Genomic DNA, 20,531 nt, shown 5'->3' with positions numbered 1-20,531 from the left:
ACCTCGATGTTTTGGATTTTCTGGACACTTCGGATTTTCTTCTTCAGATTTTCTTCTTTAGGTTTTCTTCTTCAGATTTTCTTCTTCACTTAATTATATTAAAAGCATAGATTTACTTTAACTCGAAATCACACGACATTTACTAACTTATTGTTTAACGAACTGGAATCTACGGATCCCACCGCTGCCACCAAAAATGTTATGGACGTCTCCAAAACCGAGTTTGTTCGCTAATAAGAAATACGTGGTGTAGGAGTTATCACTAATACTTTATTAATATAATCAGTTGTACAGAATACTTAGATTTAAATAATTAGACTTAAAAGATTAACAGAGGTTCTGCTCGATGGTCTGACAGTACTACACTAACTCTTATACAGACAGCGAGACACGGTAGGGGCTCGCTCGGGCTCAAAAAACTCCACACAGCGAATTCCCTTAGCCCGTGTGACTCTGCCTGTTCACATATTAATATGCTTACACACTATTCTATATTATACTATTACTATATATCATACTGTGTATAGCATACAGACAGGGGTTCACAACAGGGCCTATAGTAAACCCCGTTATAATTAACATGGATCTTTCAACATTGATGCATAATAATTATTGTTTTGCCATTAACAGCCAATCGGTACTATTATGATAAACCAGTTACGTAGGGAACTATATCGGGAATTCAACAATTATTACCATGGATAATATAAAGTAGGTATAAACATTGAATACAAATCATTGTTAACACATTTACAAATCCAACACAACTTAAATTTTATATTGTTTTTAAAACTTTTTAACAAACAAATTTACCTAAATAATTAATCAACTCAATACGAAAATCGAAAGAACACACAATGAATTCTAATAATAACTACACTAGCAAAAAAAATGCATTTTTAACTCGGTAAGAAACCATTTTTAAATCAAAAAGATAGAACTAAATCTTATACACATTACACGCTTAATACGCATAAAATAATATAATCTCCACTATTGAAGTTATTGAATACAAGTGCAATCATTTTTAGAATAGGTGTTGACTTTGGCTACAACGAGGCAAAGGAATGTTCAACCACAAACAATACTAAAACAGATAATAAACAAGATGGTTGTAATCAAATTCTGGAATTAAAAATTGAATACTCAGACCTATCAAAAATAAACAGTCTTAAGCTTGACAGCATATACAGCCTAAATTTTAAAAACTTTACTGAGGAACTTTATAAAGCATTGATAAAAGAGTGCAACTATAACTTATTGAATTTAAGTACGTTAAACACATCATTAGACATTGAGTCCTTGACGAGTGTCAGTAATCGAACGATGAAAGCTATAAAAGTACTTACTTAGAATAGATAAAAGGGTTATAACGGTTAATAAAATAAATAAACAGAATAATGTTTTGATCATTTTTTTTTTTAGGATCAAAAAATATTTTCGATATTAGGATATTTTCCAACAATTTCTGTAGAACTGAAAAACCGTGGTTGGGTGGAAAAACGAGATCCGTACAGACCACCAATCAATTATTTGCAATATCTAAAATCATCACGTAAATTTTTTAACATGCAGTATAATTTATTGAATTCCTTATTAAATCATTTTATTTATGTACAATTTAAACTTCAAGCATATATGGTTAATTGGGTCGAATCGCCCCCACTGATATCGCCAATGAATGAATACGAAGGTGCCATTGAGCGTCTGAAAAGTTTGCAATCGTGGAGTATTCTTAAAAATAAAAGATCTGATTTTATTTTCGTCACAAGAAAACGGTTGATTAATTGGTCCAGTTTAAGTAAATTGACATGTGTCAGCCAAATGACAAGACACATATTTTGTACCAAAGTAAGTACTTACCTACATATTGTAATAATATATACCTATTTAGTATTTACAGTTAGTAATTAAACAATTCACTTGATTAATAACCAATCATAGTAAACTTGGGGCTTGGTTCATTAAAATTAATAATGTAGTTATTAATTTTTAAAAAAGTTACTTAATAATTGGTTGAGAACCACCTTCTGAATTGTTCATTTTAGACCAAAACCATAAATAAATAAGTTAAAACCACACAATTTATAATCAGATGTAACTACCTATGAATAGATATCTTGAAAATAATATTGATATAACTTATTTTATTTAAAATAATTATACTTTTTTTTTAAATTGCTCACATTTAAACTTTTAACTAACTATGAAAACATAATTGACAAATCTATTTTAAATGTTTTGGTAATTAATGAGATGTTTAGTATACTTGAATATAAAAAACACCATAAAGGTTGCCAAACTTATTTAGCCATGTGATTAAAATATCTATTTTGAAATACAGAATGGTTTGGCACAATGTTTGGAATCTTACAAAAATGCTGAAACAAATTTGATGTTTCCGAGATGTCATTATATTCGAACTGAAGCAGACTGTGATGCATTTGTGGAAGATTACATTACAACAGCGTTAGTAAGCACATTGAAAATTATTGTAAAAGCGATTGAGAATAATAAAAATATGTTCACTGCAGATGGCAATGTATGTATCAATTAATAGTAAATGTACAAAAATAATGAAATAGTTTTCCTCATGACCACACTAGATACCATACAAACTGATTGGTTTTGTGAAACGATGTGTACTAAAATTTCTGAATAACCAAATAGCTGGCAATACTGAAACAGATATATGGAAATTTAAGAGTCAACAAGAAGTATGGAATGAATTTATGATTCATTACAAAAAATTGATCATCGACAGTAATGCCAAATTTAATCAAGAATATAAATATGAATTAGAAGTAAATCAATGTTGTGCAATAATTATTTAGCAATAACATTTTAAAAATTCAAAAAAATTGTAACCGCTGTGCTAAATCATTGTATACGAAAAACGATTCTAAGTTGAGACGACCATCAGCGGTATATTAGGTACTAAATACTAAGTATATTTTATTATATTATATTTATAGTATATTTAATACTTCTATCATAGTAATTTATTTTACTATTAGTATTACGGTACGTGTTGCTTGGTAAAATAGGTCAAACTTAGTCAACATTATTTTTACCTACAGACATTTTTTTTTTTAAAAATCTAAAAAAATGAAACATTTCAAATGCTTATAAATAGTTTAAAATATATGTCTAAAATTAAAAAATATATATACTAATAGCTAACAAACATTTGTTGCTAATAATATTGTATCTACCAGTTGTCCGTTTTAAATTACAATAAAATAATAAAATTGATTTTGTCAATTAATCGTTTTGCGTAAAAATTCCCGTTATTTCATGATTTTCTTTATTGTCTTTCACGATTTTAAAGAGAAGTAATGAGAAATTTTTACTATTGACCTCCCAATTTACCATCTAGATTCGCTTTACTGCCAGAAAAAATATGACAATTAAAATTAAAGAATTTTTATTGCCCAAAAAGGTGACAAAGGACTCAAAAATAAAAATAAAGTATTATTATACTTAAGTATATCGTCATAAAATGATAATTTAAAAATATTATTTCTAGATTCTAAATAAATATAAGTAATATTATTTTTGTAAAATATATTGTTCTACAACATGACCTAATTACCACTTGATGTTCTAAAAATTGGTATTCTAAAACAATATCATGATTTCATTGCAATTTATCGTTTGTTTTCGGAATTCGTAACCTCTTTAGGTCAATATAGGTATTTTGGTCATATTCATTAGCTTGATATATTTTTTTGCATTTTAAAATAATACTAGCTGTCCCACCCGATGTTGTCCAGGCCAAAGATTTGTATTTTAGATTCAGAACGGAGCAATCAATATATTGATTTTACAATGATGTGTGTGTTTTTTAAATTTTTTATTACTTTTATTTTTGTGTCTGTCATCACCTTTTAGGACACTAAAAAATCTTAGATTTTCTTCAACAGCATTTGTTCTTATAGAAAAGTGAATCTAGTAGGTACTTTGCGGGGTCAAAAGTAAAAATTCCCAGTAGTTTTCAAAATCGAGTGAAAAAAAAGAGAAAAATAAACTTTTTTTTATAATCATTTAAAGTTCAAATATTGACAAAATACGTAAAATTCACGAAAAGTGTAAATTATTATGAGTTAGAAATTCATCGAAATTTTTCTATTTAAATCTAAGATTAGAAAATGCAATACACGATTTCTCATAAGATTATCTATCTTTCTCAATAAAAAAAATGTCTATAAGCAAATTAAATTAAATTTTTATAAGCGTTTGAAGTTCATACTATTACAACATTGGATATTCACTCGATTTCTCATATAGTGATTTTGTTATTTTGTTGTAATTCAAAAACAAATAACTGTAGATACATAAAAATTTCACTGAATATTTATATTGTCATTTCCTATATACCACACAGTTTTGAAAATATTTTGACTCTTTTTGAGCTATTTACGGATATTGTCAGTTTTAAATTTTTTTAGTTTTTTTTTTCTATTACTGTCAATAAAATTTTATTTGCTGAATAAAGCTTGAAAATGAAATAGAAGGCTCCTAGTATATTATTTAAAAGACAGATGAAAAAATTAAAAATCCATACTTACAATTTTTATAAACATTCAAGTTCGAATTTTCACAAAATTTACCAAATTTAAAATTTAATAATTATATTTTAGTTAAAAATGTATAAAATGTTCAATTATTTTATCTGAGGATTGAAAATTTAAAACAAGGTTCCACGTAAAAAGGTCATATATAAATTACTTTATTCACAATAATATAATCAAATATATACTTAGCAATAACAAATATCATAGGCTGACTTTAGTATCAGGTCTTCGCTCAGTATCGTTTTTCTTATACAATGATATTATATCATTGAATTCAAATTTAACACCATACATTACAGTGACCCACTTGTAACCTACAGTACAGCAGAGCGACACCCTCTTACCCGTCTTTTTACTAAATATATTTGTACAAAATGTATATACCATATTTCTTCTAATTATAATATTAATATAATATTTAACAAATTTCAACTATTTAGATTGACAAAAAAAATTTCTATTTTGTATGCTAAAAAAAATCATGCGTGAGGTACTCATTACCTATCTACAGCCTATATGAGTTGTAAAATCAAGTTGTATACACCTCCAATTTTTAAGTAATAATTTATTGAAATAACTTTCATTGAAAACGGTCAAGTCGTTTTTTGAGGCTATTAACTTCAGATAAACCAACACCCAATTTTAGTCAATTTAACCCGATTTTGCTCGACAAAAAATTAAAAAAAAAATTTAGATTATATAAGTCTATATTGGATTTGGTGTACCTACTTAGGTACCTACTCAGTTCACAGATATATTTGGGTAGCTTTGCTTCTTTGCGAACTAAATCGACCAAGGTGAACAATTTATTTGTGGTGGATGGGTATAGCACTTGGTATAAATTTAACGTGGTTCAAACTACTCTTTAACCATTCCTGAAATCTCCAAGAATAATTGGATTTTTCACAAAATCGGTCAAGTAGTTTTTGAGAACCTATCTATAATAGCTACAAATATACATTCAACTCTCATATTTGTTTTAAGAAATAATTTCTTTATTCGAAACCACAAGAGTGTGACGGTTTGATGGATGCTTTTACCTCATCTGCCAGAGTAACTAATGGCAAAAATTTAAAACACTAATTTTTATTAATTATTTCTCCTATAACCAATAGCAACCATTTATAAACAAAAATTTCTCTCGTAAATTTCAAAATACCTATTTGAGTTCACCTCTTTGTGTAGAACCAACTGGGTCTAGTTGTGAATCTAAATCATTTTTGGACCTATTCAAAAACACACAAAAATGTCCCAAGGTTCAGGAGGAGTTCAATGACATACAGACAAACATTTATTTTTATATATATAGACTAGCTGATCCCGTTCACTTTGTTTCCCGTTAAATGTACAAACTCTAGATGACTCAAACTTTATTCAATTCGTTATTTAATATTCGGTGTATGGTGTTCAAAATTTATCTTAACTTTTCTGTTGCCTGAAATAAAAATTCTGATTCGCAGCAGTATATTATCAACTAGGCAATCTACCTGCGGTAGATCGCGGACTCCGTGCTGTTTATACGTAACTTTATAATTTAACTCTAAAGTATCAAAGTTATACCAAGTATGTCACTAAACTCCTCCTAAACGGCTTGACTAATTGTGAATACTGAGTCTGTTAACCAATATTTCCTCCTCGTCCACGAAGAAGTGGCATTGTATTTTGTACGTAACTTACATGTGAGTATAATACGCTCAATGTTTACGTAATTGCAATACATATAATATCAAAACATAGCGTACAAAAAAAATAAATGCATTGAATACACTGATTTCACGGCAACCAATAATTATTATTATAATAGCTTTAAGACCCATAGCAACCATTTATAAACAAAAATGTCCACCGTAAATTTCTAAATCCCCGTTTGAGCACATCCCCTGGTTGGACCTAGGGGGATTATTTGTGAATCCAAACCATCCGGGACGTCACCCAAACCCATACAAAAAAATTCATTCAAATCGGTCCGACCGTTTAGGAGTATATCAATCACAACACACGTACAGTAGAATTATATATATAAAGATATAGATTGTTATTATTTTCGGCCACCCAATTAATTTCACCAAGGAAAATTATTATACATTAAAACCTTTCCTGTGACTCGACCGATGTATTAGTGGAAACCGTAATAAAATAAGTAGAGTTCTTTTCGAGATATGCTCGTACATATAAAAAAAGGGGCAGTGTTTCTATACTATATTATAAACAGGTTATAATATAACTATATATAACTATAATATAACTATATTATAAACATGTTATAAGCATATAAACCTTCCTCTTGAATCAGTATATCGGTTAAAAAAACCCATCAAAATCCGTAGCATGGTTTTAAAGATCTAAGAAGCATACCGACGGACAGCGGGACTTCGTTAAGATTAAGATTTGTTATTATTTTTTTTAATTTGAATAATATTTTGTATTTGTTTGTGTCAATAGCAAACAAATAATAAAAACAACCTAACCTAAACAAAAATGTCTATCGTAAATCTCAAAATTCCTGTTTGAGCCCTTCCTTGAGGCTTTTCTCTTCAATATTATGCATGTTATATACATATAAATCTTCCTCTTGAATCACTCTATCAATTAAAAGTAAGCCGCATCAAAATCCATTGCGTAGTTTTAAAAATCTAAGCATACAGACAGCAAAGTAGACTTTGTTTTATACTATGTTAAGATAATCATATCACGTGACATTTTCGATAGACTATTTTAGCTTCGCTAAAGATGTTTGCTGTAAACGAAGTATATTTTCCATTAAAATTACCCAAAAGTCAAGACTCAAGAGCTATACCAAAATTAAAGTATAATTTGTGGGCTAAACTTACAAATAATAAGATGTTTGAATTATTAAAATATCATTTGATTTTCTAAAAACTAGTATTAATATTTTTACAAGCTAACTTCTTACCCATTGGAGTATATTTTAGATTCTGAGCTGAGCGATAAATCGATATTCCAATAATGTTTATTTTTTTAAATTTTTAAATTTTTTTTGTGTCGGTCATCGCCGTTTGGGTCAAAAAAACTACTTTGATTATCTACAACAGTATCCTGTTCGATGGGAAAGTGAACATAGTAAAATGTCCTGTAGTTTTCAAAAGAACCGGGAAAACAAACAAAAAATTTAGGAGTTGGAATTATTACGCAAATTCGGTTTTTGACCAAATCCAATTTTTAGTTTTATTTTCTATGTATGACAATAAAATTGTATTTGTTGGTTAAAAATGTGTGGAAAATTAATACAAGGCTCCTGATATATTATAATTATGGTAGTTGAAAAACATTAAAAATACATAGCTACAATTTTTTTTTTATAAGCATTTAAATTTAAAGTACAAATTTTAACAAAATGTATCAAATTTAAAATTTATTTATTATTTTGATGTTAAAAATGTATTAAATTTTCAACTTGTAAAGGACTGAAAATTTAAAACAAGGTTCCACGTGAATAGGTCATACACCCATATATTCACAATAATATCATCAAATATTTAAAATAATATATACATAGTAATATTTGCCTGACCGTGTTCGCTCAGAATCGTTTTTCTTTTACAATGATATCATATCATTGAATTTAAATTAAACACTATCCATGACAGTGACCCATTTGTAACCTACTGTACAGAAGATTGTGATTACATCATTATGATTTCGGATGTTGTAGTAATTATAATATGTAATCTGCGTATAGTTGGATGTATATGCGAAATGTAAATATTTACTCGAAGAAGTGAAAACATATTGTCCCCAACACTACATAGACGGGATTACCAATACATGGATCATAAAACCCACGTCAAACTGTTCTGGTCATGGCATCATGTTGTCCAGAGACTTACAGACAATAAAACAAAAAATCCCCAAATCAGATGTTTTGAGAAATAATTATATTTTACAGAAATATATAGGTAAAAATAATCCGTATTAATTAATACAAATAAAGACATAAAAACTACCAACATCATTTTTATTTTTAGAGAGACCCCTTTTGGTTTATACATGTAAAATTGATTTGCGACAATGGTTTTTAGTGACCAATATGAATCCAGTAGTTGTGTGGATGTATAAGTTAGTATATTATATTGTATACACAGTATTTTTTTTGCTATTATAATTTTTCATAATAGCATCATAAAGATTAGACGCGCACGACGGTTGATATACAAAAATGTTTAAATAACCAATTTTTTTACAGAGAGGGTTACGTCCGATTTTGTACTAACAGTTTCTCCATGGGAAAACATGCATGAATCCATTCATCTCAGCAATGTAAGACTGCAAATTAGGTATCGAAAAATTAGGAATTCACAAGTACCTGCAGAGTGCATGTGGGATTACAGAGAACTACAAAACCATTTGAGGTATATCACATAAAATTATTACTGGTATGAGGTCTTGTTCGTAAGTCCATAATGCACAGATTTAAGAGGCCTCACTACCGTTGAAATTGTAGTCAAAAAATAGGTACTTTAGTAATTATTATAATTCCTACAGTACGTTATAACTCATAACGTTTATCCCAATTTTCATACTGAAAAAATATTCAAACACGCCATACCAAGGAAATACCCGAGCTACATTTTAAAATTTTTAAAATTTAAAGAAAAAATATTTAATCATACGTAATAGTAATTTAAAAAAGGTGGGGCAAGAGGGTGTCGCTCTACTGTATAGTAGGTTACACGACACACGGTATATGAATAATATATTACGCTATAATATACATGATATTTACATATTCAATCATATATATATATATGTTAGCGGTAATGTATGTAATACGTTATTTTATTAAATAACTAGTTATTCTATAAAATTCCTAAATATGTTCGTTAATATATAAATTACACGGTTTTACTAGTTAATATATAAAATACTGATTGGGTTTTCGTTAATGTATGAAAATTTATATCATTAGGTAGATATGACCGGGACTGGATTAGATAACATACAAAATTTGTTACCGTTGTTGTTATTAATAAAAATAATAAGATAAGATAGTATTGAACCACACCATTTGGCATAGACTAGACTTATTCGTGTGACAGTGTACTGCGAGTTTACTTACTAGTTAGTTTAATCATTTTTAGTGTTGTATAGTGTAATAACTAATAAGTGTGCTTTAAAATGAAAACCAAATTTGATACAATTATAAAAAATACAACAACAGAACGTAATAACAGCACGTTTTTGCTGAAAGAAAAATATGATTCCTTAATAAGTGAAGTGAAACGTATTAAAACAGGAAAAAAAGAATCGCCACGTGATTATTGGTTAGTACAACGGTATGATGTGATAGAAGTGCAAGGTAATGAAAAACTTATACGTCCAATGAAAGAAAATTCTGATATTATATTTTACGACCACGACGAAGAATTATATGATATTTTACTTAACATTCACCTATCTATTGGACATGGTGGTAGAGATAGAAATGTATGAACTGAAAAAAAAAATATAAAAATATTTAAAATTTAAAGAAAAAATATTTAATCATACGTAATAGTAATTTAAAAAAGGTGGGCAAGAGGGTGTCGCTCTACTGTATAGTAGGTTACACGACACACGTGGGTCACTAATATGGATTGTGTTAAATTTAAATTGTGTCTATGTATTTGTTTTTTAACTACTATAATACCCTGCTTTGTATAAAAAACTAAAAAAATTGAAATTTGAAACTGTCCCTTAACAGCTCAAAACGATAAATGTATCTACATTTATTCATTTTTTAATTACGACAAAATTAGAAAATTGTTAGATACATGAGAAATCAAGTGAATATTCAACGTTGTAAAAATATGAACTTCAAACGCTCATAAAAATGAAATTCTACTTTTTGTAATAAAGGTATACTCATTTATGAGGAACCTTGTATTACATTTTAAAATCTTAGATTTAAAAAGAAAAATCCTTGTGAATTTCTAACCACAAAATAATTTGCACATTTTCGACATTTTTATGTATTTTGTCAAGATTTAAACTTTAAATGCTTATAAAACAGTTTGTGATTATGGATTTTAATATTTTTCAAATGTCATTGTTACTCCAATATATTAGGAGTATTGTAGTATTAAATGTTCAACCTTTTTTTACCCAACAAATACAATGTTTTTGAGATTTATTGGAAAAAAACCACAAAAATTTGAAACTGAAAATGTCCATAAACAGTTCAAAACAAATCAAATTTTTTTTTAAATTTATTGTATATAGAAATGCTAATATAAACGACCAGTGAAAATATCATGTACCTATCAACATTCATTTTTTTAGAGTTACACCAAAAACTAAAATCGATTTCGTCGAAACCAGATTTTGCGTAAAAATTCCCGTTTTTCCTTTATTTGTATTTTGTTTTTACCTGCGCTTTTGAAAACTAATGTTAATTTCAATTTTTGACCTTATTATTTTAGATTTTGAGTGGAGCGAAGAAGCTAGTGGTTTTACAATGGTGTTTATTTTTTTTTTTATATCCTGTATACAAAATTTCTACCAGAAGGAGTGCTTCAATTTCAACATATAGTACCTTATCTGTTATAAAATTGGATCAAGATGGTACTTTAGAGAGGTCATTTTTCGATTTTCTCAATAGGTATTTAATGCCATAGGAAAAACTAACGACATATTACGAAAACTGGCTAAAAATGGGATTTTAATTTCTAACGCTTTCTTTATCACCAGAGCAACGAATAAAAAATAATAATAATATTATAATATAATTCAACTAACAGACTATAATAATTAATAATAACAATATAAAAATTCCATACTGACACACCATCTCCGTTCAGAAACGTTTTTCTTTTACAATGATATTATATCATTGAATTCAAGTTTAATACAATCTATTATACATTGACTCACTTGTAACCTACTGTGTAGCAGAGCGACATCCACTTACCCGATTTTTAAAATGTTAAGGTGTATAGACAACGAAAATATAAACATTCAATCAAATTTCCATGTATAATTTCTACAGTTAATCGATTTTTACATCCTCAATGCACAAACTAGATTCATTAACCCTTCCAAATATTATGTAACAATATGTAAAATAATGTATAAGATATTAAGATACAATAAGTTTCGATGACTATGTGAGGGAATATTTAAAAAATAAAAATAAACACTATAATATTAGGCTATTAGCACGCACGCACAACCCACACGCAGGGGCGATTCTAGGGTTTATTTTTAGGGGGGGTTGGAGTGAATATTGCTTACTATCAAGGATAAATCAGCTGACTGCATACTTACTGTTATAATAGTTACATTTCCTATAGTAATAAATAGTTATTAAATTGCGTATTTTTTTTTTCTATTTGTTCATTTTAATGCTGACCTAGAAACAAATTTGATTCATATTCTACTGAAACAAAAAATACTATTTAATTTATCATATTTTAGGGTTTTCATTTAAAATGTATATAATATTTTCAGAACATAAATGCATACTTTCTTAATAAATGTACCGCAAATTTAAGAACATGAATAAAATAGGTTATGTGAGAAACCTAGGTTACTAATCTAAGCTATAACAACAAACATTTTTAATTAATAAGATTAGGTTAGGTTAGTAACTAGGCAACTAACCTAACTCCTAAATTCGACTTTTATGTATCAAAATACTTAATTTTAAATATTCTGCTTTCAAAGATGAAATAAAAACTGAATGTTGTACATTTTTTTTAAGAATTATATGATATTTTACTTAACATTCACCTATCTATTGGACATGGTGGTAGAGATAGAATGATGTATGAACTGAAAAAAAAAATATAAAAATATTACTCAATCAAACGTCAAAATTTTTTTAAATTTATGTGAATCATGTGTAAAAAAACAAAAAAGTGAAAAAAAAGGTATCGTGACAAATCCTATGATTTTTTCTGAATTAAATAGTAGATGTCAAGTAGATCTTATTGATTATCAAAGTCAAGCTGATGGTGAATATAAATTTGTGTTGGTGTATCAAGATCATTTGACTAAATTTTGTATTTTAAAACCATTAAAATCGAAAAGAGCTGAAGAAGTAGCATATTGTCTCATAGATATTTTTACGGTGTTCGGTGCTCCAAGTGTACTACAAAGTGACAACGGTCGTGAATTCAGAAACCAAACAATAGATTCATTAAAAGAAATGTGGCCTGAATTATCTATTATTCATGGCAAACCTCGCCACAGTCAGTCCCAAGGATCAGTGGAGAGGGCAAATCAAGATATAGAGAATATGATAATTACCTGGATGAAGGACAACAACACAACAAAATGGAGTGAAGGGCTAAGGTTTATTCAATTTATGATAAATAAAGCTTTTCATAAGGGGATAGGACGAAGTCCTTATGAAGCTATGTTCGGATGTTCCCCAAAAGTAGGAATTTCTTCAAATACTCCAGACAATATTTTGAAAGTTTTGAATACAGACAAAAGTTTAAATAATAAAATTAACAAAGATTTAGAGAAAAATAACTGTAAAATATGCAAACATATATTTATGGAAAATGAAGGGAATACCGAGGAAGAATTGTGTCAACTTTGCATAAATAAAGAAAATATTTCCAATAAAAGAGAAGAAGCAAAAGAATGCTTAGAACGTCAAGCTAAAAGAATGAAACTACAATCAGATATGTCTCATCCACCTGCTCTTCAAGGATGTAACGTACGAGTCAAAATTCCAGATGTTGACAGGTCAAAATGTGATCCACAATCTATAATTGCAATTGTATTAGAAAAAACAACCGACGGATTTTATCGCTTAGGTAATTTTTTTTATTTTTTTATTAATAATTCAAATAATTTTGTTTTAGGAACTAAATATGGTATACTAAAACAACTTTACGCGAGGTCACAATTTAGTTTATGCACAGAAAAGTTTATTACGCTTAGTGACGTTCCAGATGTAGATATTTGCCTTCGAAAAGCATCCGAATCCCAATCACTTGGTAATGGACAAGGGTTTTTTAAATGTACATGCCAACAAAAGTGCACCACAAAACGGTGCATATGTTTAAAAAATAATTTACTTTGTAATTCTAAATGCCACCCAAAAAGTTCCTGTACTAATAAATAAATTGTAAATTTAAAATTTATATTTATATTAATATTTTATATAATATTGTAAGGCTTGTTTGACTTAATACTATAACATTTGATTTTGTTTGTAATTTGTAATTTGATTAAAACTTTTATTCAATAATAGTTTTAAATACATTAACTAAACCATTATTGTTAGTTTATAAAATATCTAGTTGGTATGTAGAATAACTAGTTGAAGTATATATTTATGGATTCATTCAATACATTAACTGAAAGTACCCGTAATTCTATAAAATAACTAGTTATTTTATAGAATTACGGAATTTCATACATTAACGCTATCATATATAAAGAGTGGAGAGACCTCCAGACCTACAAATTTAAACTGTTGACCGACTAACAACAAACTATATATATTATCTAATATTATAACTAAAGAAAATGTTAGTGCCTATATTACAATATTATACATTAATATTTTAATAATTTATAATTTCGCTATATAATATTAAATATTATATGTATATATGTACACCATATATTTTTAATTTTAGTATATTAGATAATTCTACCACGCTGCCTCAAAACACATTGCAATTTCACAACTTTCATTAATACCTATTAACTTAAACTGAAATAAATTAATCCGTTTTTCGTTTTCATTACCTATAAACCTATCTACAATACAATAACATAATATAGGTATAATATATAATACTTTTCTATACTATAAGGTTTAGGTATGTAAAATATAATTCACCTGTTTAATGTTTATAAAATAAATATAGATTGCAAAAATCACTGTGGCCATAGAGATAAAAATGATTGTGTGGACAGTTTTGATTAGATTCGCAAGACAAAGGGGAGTAGCTGATATTACATTTTAACCCCAAACTTTCATAGTTGGATAATTTTGGAAGAGATTGAGCACAAACGACGGGGTTTAAAGCACAAACCAACAAAAATGAATGGAGTTAATTTCGTTCGGAAATTCCAAAGTGGGGGGGGGGGGAGTAAATATGTCCCCAGCCCCCCTACTTTAAAATTTAAATAACTTTGGAAGGAGTTGAGCACAAACGACGGGATTAAAAGCACAAATCAGTACATAAACAAAGTACAAACGAATGGAGTTAATTTTGTTTCGAAATTCCAAAGTGGGGGGGGGGGGGTTGGGACATGGAGCTAAGTATGTTGTATAACACTTACATTATTAGTCCCTGCTACGCCAAACGCATAATATACCTGATATATGTAATATATAATTGTGTAGGTTATTTCCATGTAACTGAATAGTCTTACGAATACATACCTATTTCAGAAATATTGGACAAGAATACGTATGGGATGAATTAATTTTTCCCGGGATGAGCGAAAGTATTTACGCTGTTTTACAAGCTGCAACCGACACTTCGTTTTACCGGGACAATACTTTTCAGTTGTATGGAGCCGATTTCTTGATCGCAGATAACTTTATCCCATATTTGATTGAGATCAATTCCATTCCCGGACTGAATCCATCTACGAGCGTAATTGCAAATTTGGTGCCTATGCTCCTAGGTGACATTATAAAAGGTAAATCATTTTTATTCCTAGCGTTATAATTTATTTAGGTATGTGTATTTCAATACTGAGTTATAGTGTGTTTTGTATGAATATTTATTCATAAAAGATTGTTATAATATAAAATTATTTGACCTCCACCAATAAATAAATGTTTATGTCTAAATATTTAAAATACAATTTGTTGGTATCGATAGATAACCCGACTTCGCTGGGAATATATGAATAAATATAAAATATGGCACTATAATATAGGTGTATCTTAAAACCGTTTAATGTAACTCAGTAACTGGCAAATCGGCATCGATGTACCTCGCTATGTGAACTAATTTAACCAATTGGGCATCCACCTGTAACTGCAGATTAGATAAAGCCCTTGGACTTAGTATAGTTTCAAATTTGGTACAAACTACGCTCTAGGTACATATCTCTAAGAAAAATCTCTAAATTTTTTCAAAATCAGTCAAGCAGTTTTTGAGACTATAATAACATACGTACTTTGCCTTTTTATAAAATACTATAGACTAGCTGATCCTGCACGTCGCTGCCCGTGACTTGTTAATTGCACGATAATTTACTTATTCTTAAACTCTGTCAAATGTAAGCTATACTTACAGATTTTTAACACAGTTATTTGGGTTGTTTTGATCAAACATAAAATACAGGTGTAAAATTATATCCAATCATAATATAACTTACTAATTTATTTATAATGTGTTTAAACAGAGTTGGTGTATATGCATTGATGCTGAGGTTTCATCTTGGGTTCAGTTCCTATACAAATTTATATTTGCAGTAACTTTAATAGACCATAGAAATAATCTTTAATGTTTGAAAAATTTCGGAGGGGTAAGCTATAGGCCCCCAGTACCCCATAGTTAAAATATATGTTTATATATAAAAAAAATTAGATTTCCGTTTTCCGAAACAAAATTTCTGCGTCTATCCCTAAAATGTGATTTTTTTTTAAAATCTCTTCTTTGCCCAATACTTTTGTGTAGTGACGGTGGACTACAAGAAAAATTTGAACGCCGACACAGGACTGTTTGTAAAGGTTGTGCCGGAAAAGTGGAAACCAACCTCAGCGGTGGACAGCGGTAATCCATTCAATTCGTCGGCGGCCGGGATTGCCAACCAGACACCGTTCACGTTTGACTACCACCGCCGGTTGGTGCCACTACGGCTACATAGGTAAAAAAAAAAAAGAATCCGTCAACTTAAGCAGGCTCTAATGCCGCCAATGTCACCGCAATTAATCGTCGAACCTCACTCGCACACCGCAGAATATCCGACGAAATTATCTTGTAAGTCAATTTGTTCTTAATTTACAAGTGTCGTTCGCGTTTGGCTAACATTTACCGTGGTTATATCAGTCATTGCTACATAGTGTATAGTTGATTTTTTTGTATAGGTAAATAATTCTATGAAAAATGAATAAAATATAAAATATTGTCAACCATTTTGAAAAAACTTAAAATACAATCAAGTAATAACAGGATTTGATTGTACAAATGTCTTTAAAAATGAAAATGAAATTACTAACACAAAATTAATATTTGAAAGTTATTAAATCAATTTGGTTTATCTAGTTCGATTAGTGATAATACATTTTATGCCTAAATATAATTATTATATTAAAAAGTTACTAGTTACCTATAAGTTATAGGCTATAACTTAGACTATAACTTATAAATTATAATCAACCTCATTGAAATATTTTCAAAGTATCTATTTATTAAGTGCATTACAGTGACCTAATCCAATGTTGTTGTTTGCGCCGGGAACGGGCGCATCCAGTATAACGCGACATTTCCTTAATTGACCGCTGTTGTCTGCAACCAGGACAGATGCTGTGGAAAGGAATACATGACCTCCTCCTGCGGTGGCAAGGGCTGCTATGTTACTTGAGTGTTGCGCTGATGTAGTAGGAGTGTTATCGCCAAATTGGTCGTTATTCCTGTTGTTGCTGGCGATAGTCGTATGCTTCTCATGATGCAGGAGCGTGTTGTGCTTCTGTTTACATTTTAAGCACGTATACTTTGATTTACAATTTTCCGAAGTATGAAATGGTGCTAAGCAGTTGAAACATAGCTGGGACATCCTCACCATGTTTAGACGTTCCGATACCGAAGGGCCTTTAAATTGCTCACACATGAACAGCCTATGACTCTCGGAACAACAAGGACATGGACGTGCTGACTTGGTATTTGCAGAAATAAGTGCCCTTTTTGCTGCACTGTTCAATGTAGTCTTCTTAGAGCTTGAACCCTTTGCTTGAACTTCACAACTACTTTCCCACGTCGATGTGCAAGCCTCTGAAGTTTCTATAGCAGTGCAACGACTTGCTATAAATATTTCCAAGTCCGAGTATTTCGGGAGCCTCGAGTTGCGCTGATGCAATTGCCATCCATGCGCCGTACTTCTGTCTAATCGGCTAGTGACGATTGTAATGAGCCACGCATCCCACTGGTCCACAGGCTGACCCATTGATTTTAATGCTGCAACATGAGTGGAAACTGTAGAATATAGTCCTTGTAAAGTAGAAGGTCTTAATTCTTCTACTCGAGGGCAGTCGAGGATGGAGCGGATATGAGATTGCACCACAAGACTATGGTTATCGTATCGTTGAATAAGCTGACAGATGATTGCTTCGTAATTTCCATCGCTGACTGGAATTGAACGGACGAGCTCCAAAGCTTGACCTTCCAAACATGATCGCAAATAGAAAAATTTCTGTGCTGTGGTATAATTCTCGTCGTTATGAACCATCGCTCGAAATACATCAAAAAATGAAGCCCATTCTTGGATGTTACCGCTGAATTTTGGAAGCGGAATAGGTGGTAACTGATGTCGATGGATGCTCATAGCTGCAAATGAAGCATTGACTGCTGTTGAATTATGAGGCCTTTCCAAGCTAGTTAGTTCCTGAATCTGAGATCTAATTGCAAAATAATCTTGTTCAAAATTTTCCCTTTCTACCTCAGCCTCTTCGTCCCCAACAAGCAACTCTATCTGCGACTGTACGTCATCAAATTTTCGGTTGATTTGTGGCAGCTCTTCTTGCCTAAACTCGAGTAACGATGCGGCCTGATGCGTTGGATCAAACTTGGTTACAAATGTACGAATACGTGTGAGAGAAGCCTTTATTTCACCCCTTTTTCTCTTTAAATCCGTTAGAGCCTTCTGCTCATTCTCATCCAGCACCATATTGCTTAGAATAATAAAAATTTATTGGAAAAGATATTGGAATAATAAATAATTGAATGCCTTTCAATATTAAAAATATATATATAAAGACTACGGTTCAGTACTGCAACACTAAATATATATAATGTTATACTAATTAAAATACCACAGAAATATAGGACTAAATAATTGATATAAATTATATGCAATAAAATAAGATAGTGTTGTATCACGTCGAGGTCACCAAAATGTTTGCGCCGGGAACGGTACAATAATAGAGCGTGTTGCCCGGTCTCCAGAAATAATTCGCACTCACACCGACCGACCTGTGTACGTGTGTATATCTGTATAGCGACTCAATAGAGGTGGACGGGGTCACCGAGCAAAACTAGAGAGTGCCAGTGTGTGGTGGGTGTGTAGATGTATCCAGTGATGTAGTCGTAATTTTTTTACTGAGTATACGTTTTAATGTGCTTGATATGTAAACGTGGGGGGCTTCTCCCCCCCCCCCCCAAACACTATATATACTACGCTATTACTAATGATATATTTATAATTACATACACTTTACTACTACCTTACCGCAATTGAGTCTCTATAGTTTACAATCATACTCCTAAAATATATGATTATACATTTAAATTGTTTATGATTACCTATGTTAATTTCTTAACCCCCCTATCCCCATTCACCACTTCTTTTTAAGTCAAAAAACCTAAATATTTATTAATATTTATAGTCTTAAATGTATACTCGGTAGTATATAAATTAGGTGTCACAACTTTGAATGATTAAAAATAAATGAAAACATCATTTTTTGTAGATCAATTGTTATATTTATGTAATTATTGTGTGACACAGTGTAGGTCTAAAATAATATTTTTTGACAAAATTATTTTCAGTAATGCATGTGACCGTGAATCTCGGCGTCGGCTATCGTTATAGATAAGCTTATAATTTTAGACGTTTGATATATACGTTATATCTATATTATAATAAATATAGATCCATGCAATGAAGTTAAAAATAGATGTGTAAAATGTAAAAATAATAATAGTTCCTAATGAACATGATCACAAGGAAATATGTTTGGTATTATTGGTTATTCGTTAATACTATTTATATTATTGATTTATAGCTATGCAGTATACCCGTATACCTGCGTATCACAAATTATATTATAAGTATACGCATCAACCAAAAACTGGAGAAGTCGTTATACGCCGTATACCCGCGTATACGCCCCACTACACCACTGGATGTATCTGTATGTAGTGTGTGTGTTTAAAACTAATAGTAGATAATAAAATAATGGTAACACGATTGTTGGTAATTAAGGTTGCATGAGTTTCTGTATATTTTATTAAAATAATAGTAGCATCAAAAATAACGAAAAGTATAAAAACATATGTAATAATATTATACCTAGCCCTTCTAGCCTAGTCGATAAAGGTACAGAATAAAATATAACATGAACGCTCAGGCCTTATGGTAAAGCAGAGTTAGGTATAATATAAATATGGCCCTTGTGGCGCAACAGAATAATAATATATATATATATATCCTTACGACCAATACGTAGAATATAAAAATAATAATATTACAGCAACATAACTGTGTAAAATATAATAATAAATGGCTCTTCTAGCCTAATAGAATAGATACAATATAATAGCATTAATAATATATAATAAATAACTCACAGTTGTCGGTGATCTGCTGGCCAGCCGATACCTATAATAACTATAATAATGATGGATACAAATATAATAATTAATAATAAAAAACGGCACCCACAATGAGTCGAAACAATAATATTATAATCACAATAATAACGATGGCGATTGGCGCCTTACAAATAAAAATATAGTGGCGATTTGCACACACACAATAATAAATAGAATTTTGGCTATTTGAGCCTTAAAACATTTACAAAAAATATAAATTTACGGCGATTAGCGCACGTACCGATTCCGCACACACTTGTTAACGGACTGGTAGACTGGACAACCGTGTTAAAATGATTGCGCAGCCGGTGCGGCGGCGGCGGTAATTAACTTATAATCTACGTAATGTTATATAATAATTCACAATCACACAATTAATACAAAAATAAAAACAATTATATGCGACGGTGTTGTGTGTGTGTGTCGATCGTTGCGGTGT

At 30.0% G+C, this 20,531-nt stretch overlaps 2 protein-coding genes and 1 pseudogene across 2 annotated transcripts; 2 read left to right on the top strand and 1 right to left on the bottom strand.

Moving 5' to 3' along the window:
- Positions 1-857: 857 nt before the first annotated feature.
- Positions 858-16,374, top strand: LOC132953582 (tubulin glycylase 3A-like). Its single transcript, XM_061025967.1, is given in 12 exon segments — positions 858-907; positions 1,032-1,341; positions 1,426-1,555; positions 1,634-1,851; positions 2,345-2,542; positions 2,607-2,804; positions 8,278-8,494; positions 8,564-8,654; positions 8,782-8,824; positions 8,826-8,947; positions 14,938-15,191; positions 16,181-16,374. Coding segments are annotated over 12 exon segments (2,025 nt in total).
- On the top strand, positions 9,714-14,466 carry LOC132935804 (KRAB-A domain-containing protein 2-like; annotated as a pseudogene).
- A 450-nt stretch (positions 16,375-16,824) lies between the features above and the next one.
- On the bottom strand, positions 16,825-18,386 carry LOC132932732 (uncharacterized). Its single transcript, XM_060999097.1, has 2 exons — positions 16,928-18,386; positions 16,825-16,832 (listed from the first exon to the last, which is right to left on the bottom strand). The coding sequence occupies exons 1-2, from the start codon at positions 18,384-18,386 to the stop codon at positions 16,825-16,827; spliced, it is 1,467 nt and encodes a 488-aa protein (XP_060855080.1).
- Between the last annotated feature and the right edge of the window lie 2,145 nt (positions 18,387-20,531).

The sequence above is a fragment of the Metopolophium dirhodum genome, chromosome 1 (genome assembly GCF_019925205.1).
Source record: "Metopolophium dirhodum isolate CAU chromosome 1, ASM1992520v1, whole genome shotgun sequence".
NCBI lineage: Eukaryota > Metazoa > Arthropoda > Insecta > Hemiptera > Aphididae > Metopolophium > Metopolophium dirhodum.
This window is presented reverse-complemented; position numbering and strand designations above follow the sequence as displayed.

Excerpts from the sequence above, each read along its gene's own strand:
- LOC132932732 (XM_060999097.1), bottom strand. The coding sequence starts at position 18,386 with ATGGTGCTGGATGAGAATGAGCAGAAGGCTCTAACGGATTTAAAGAGA.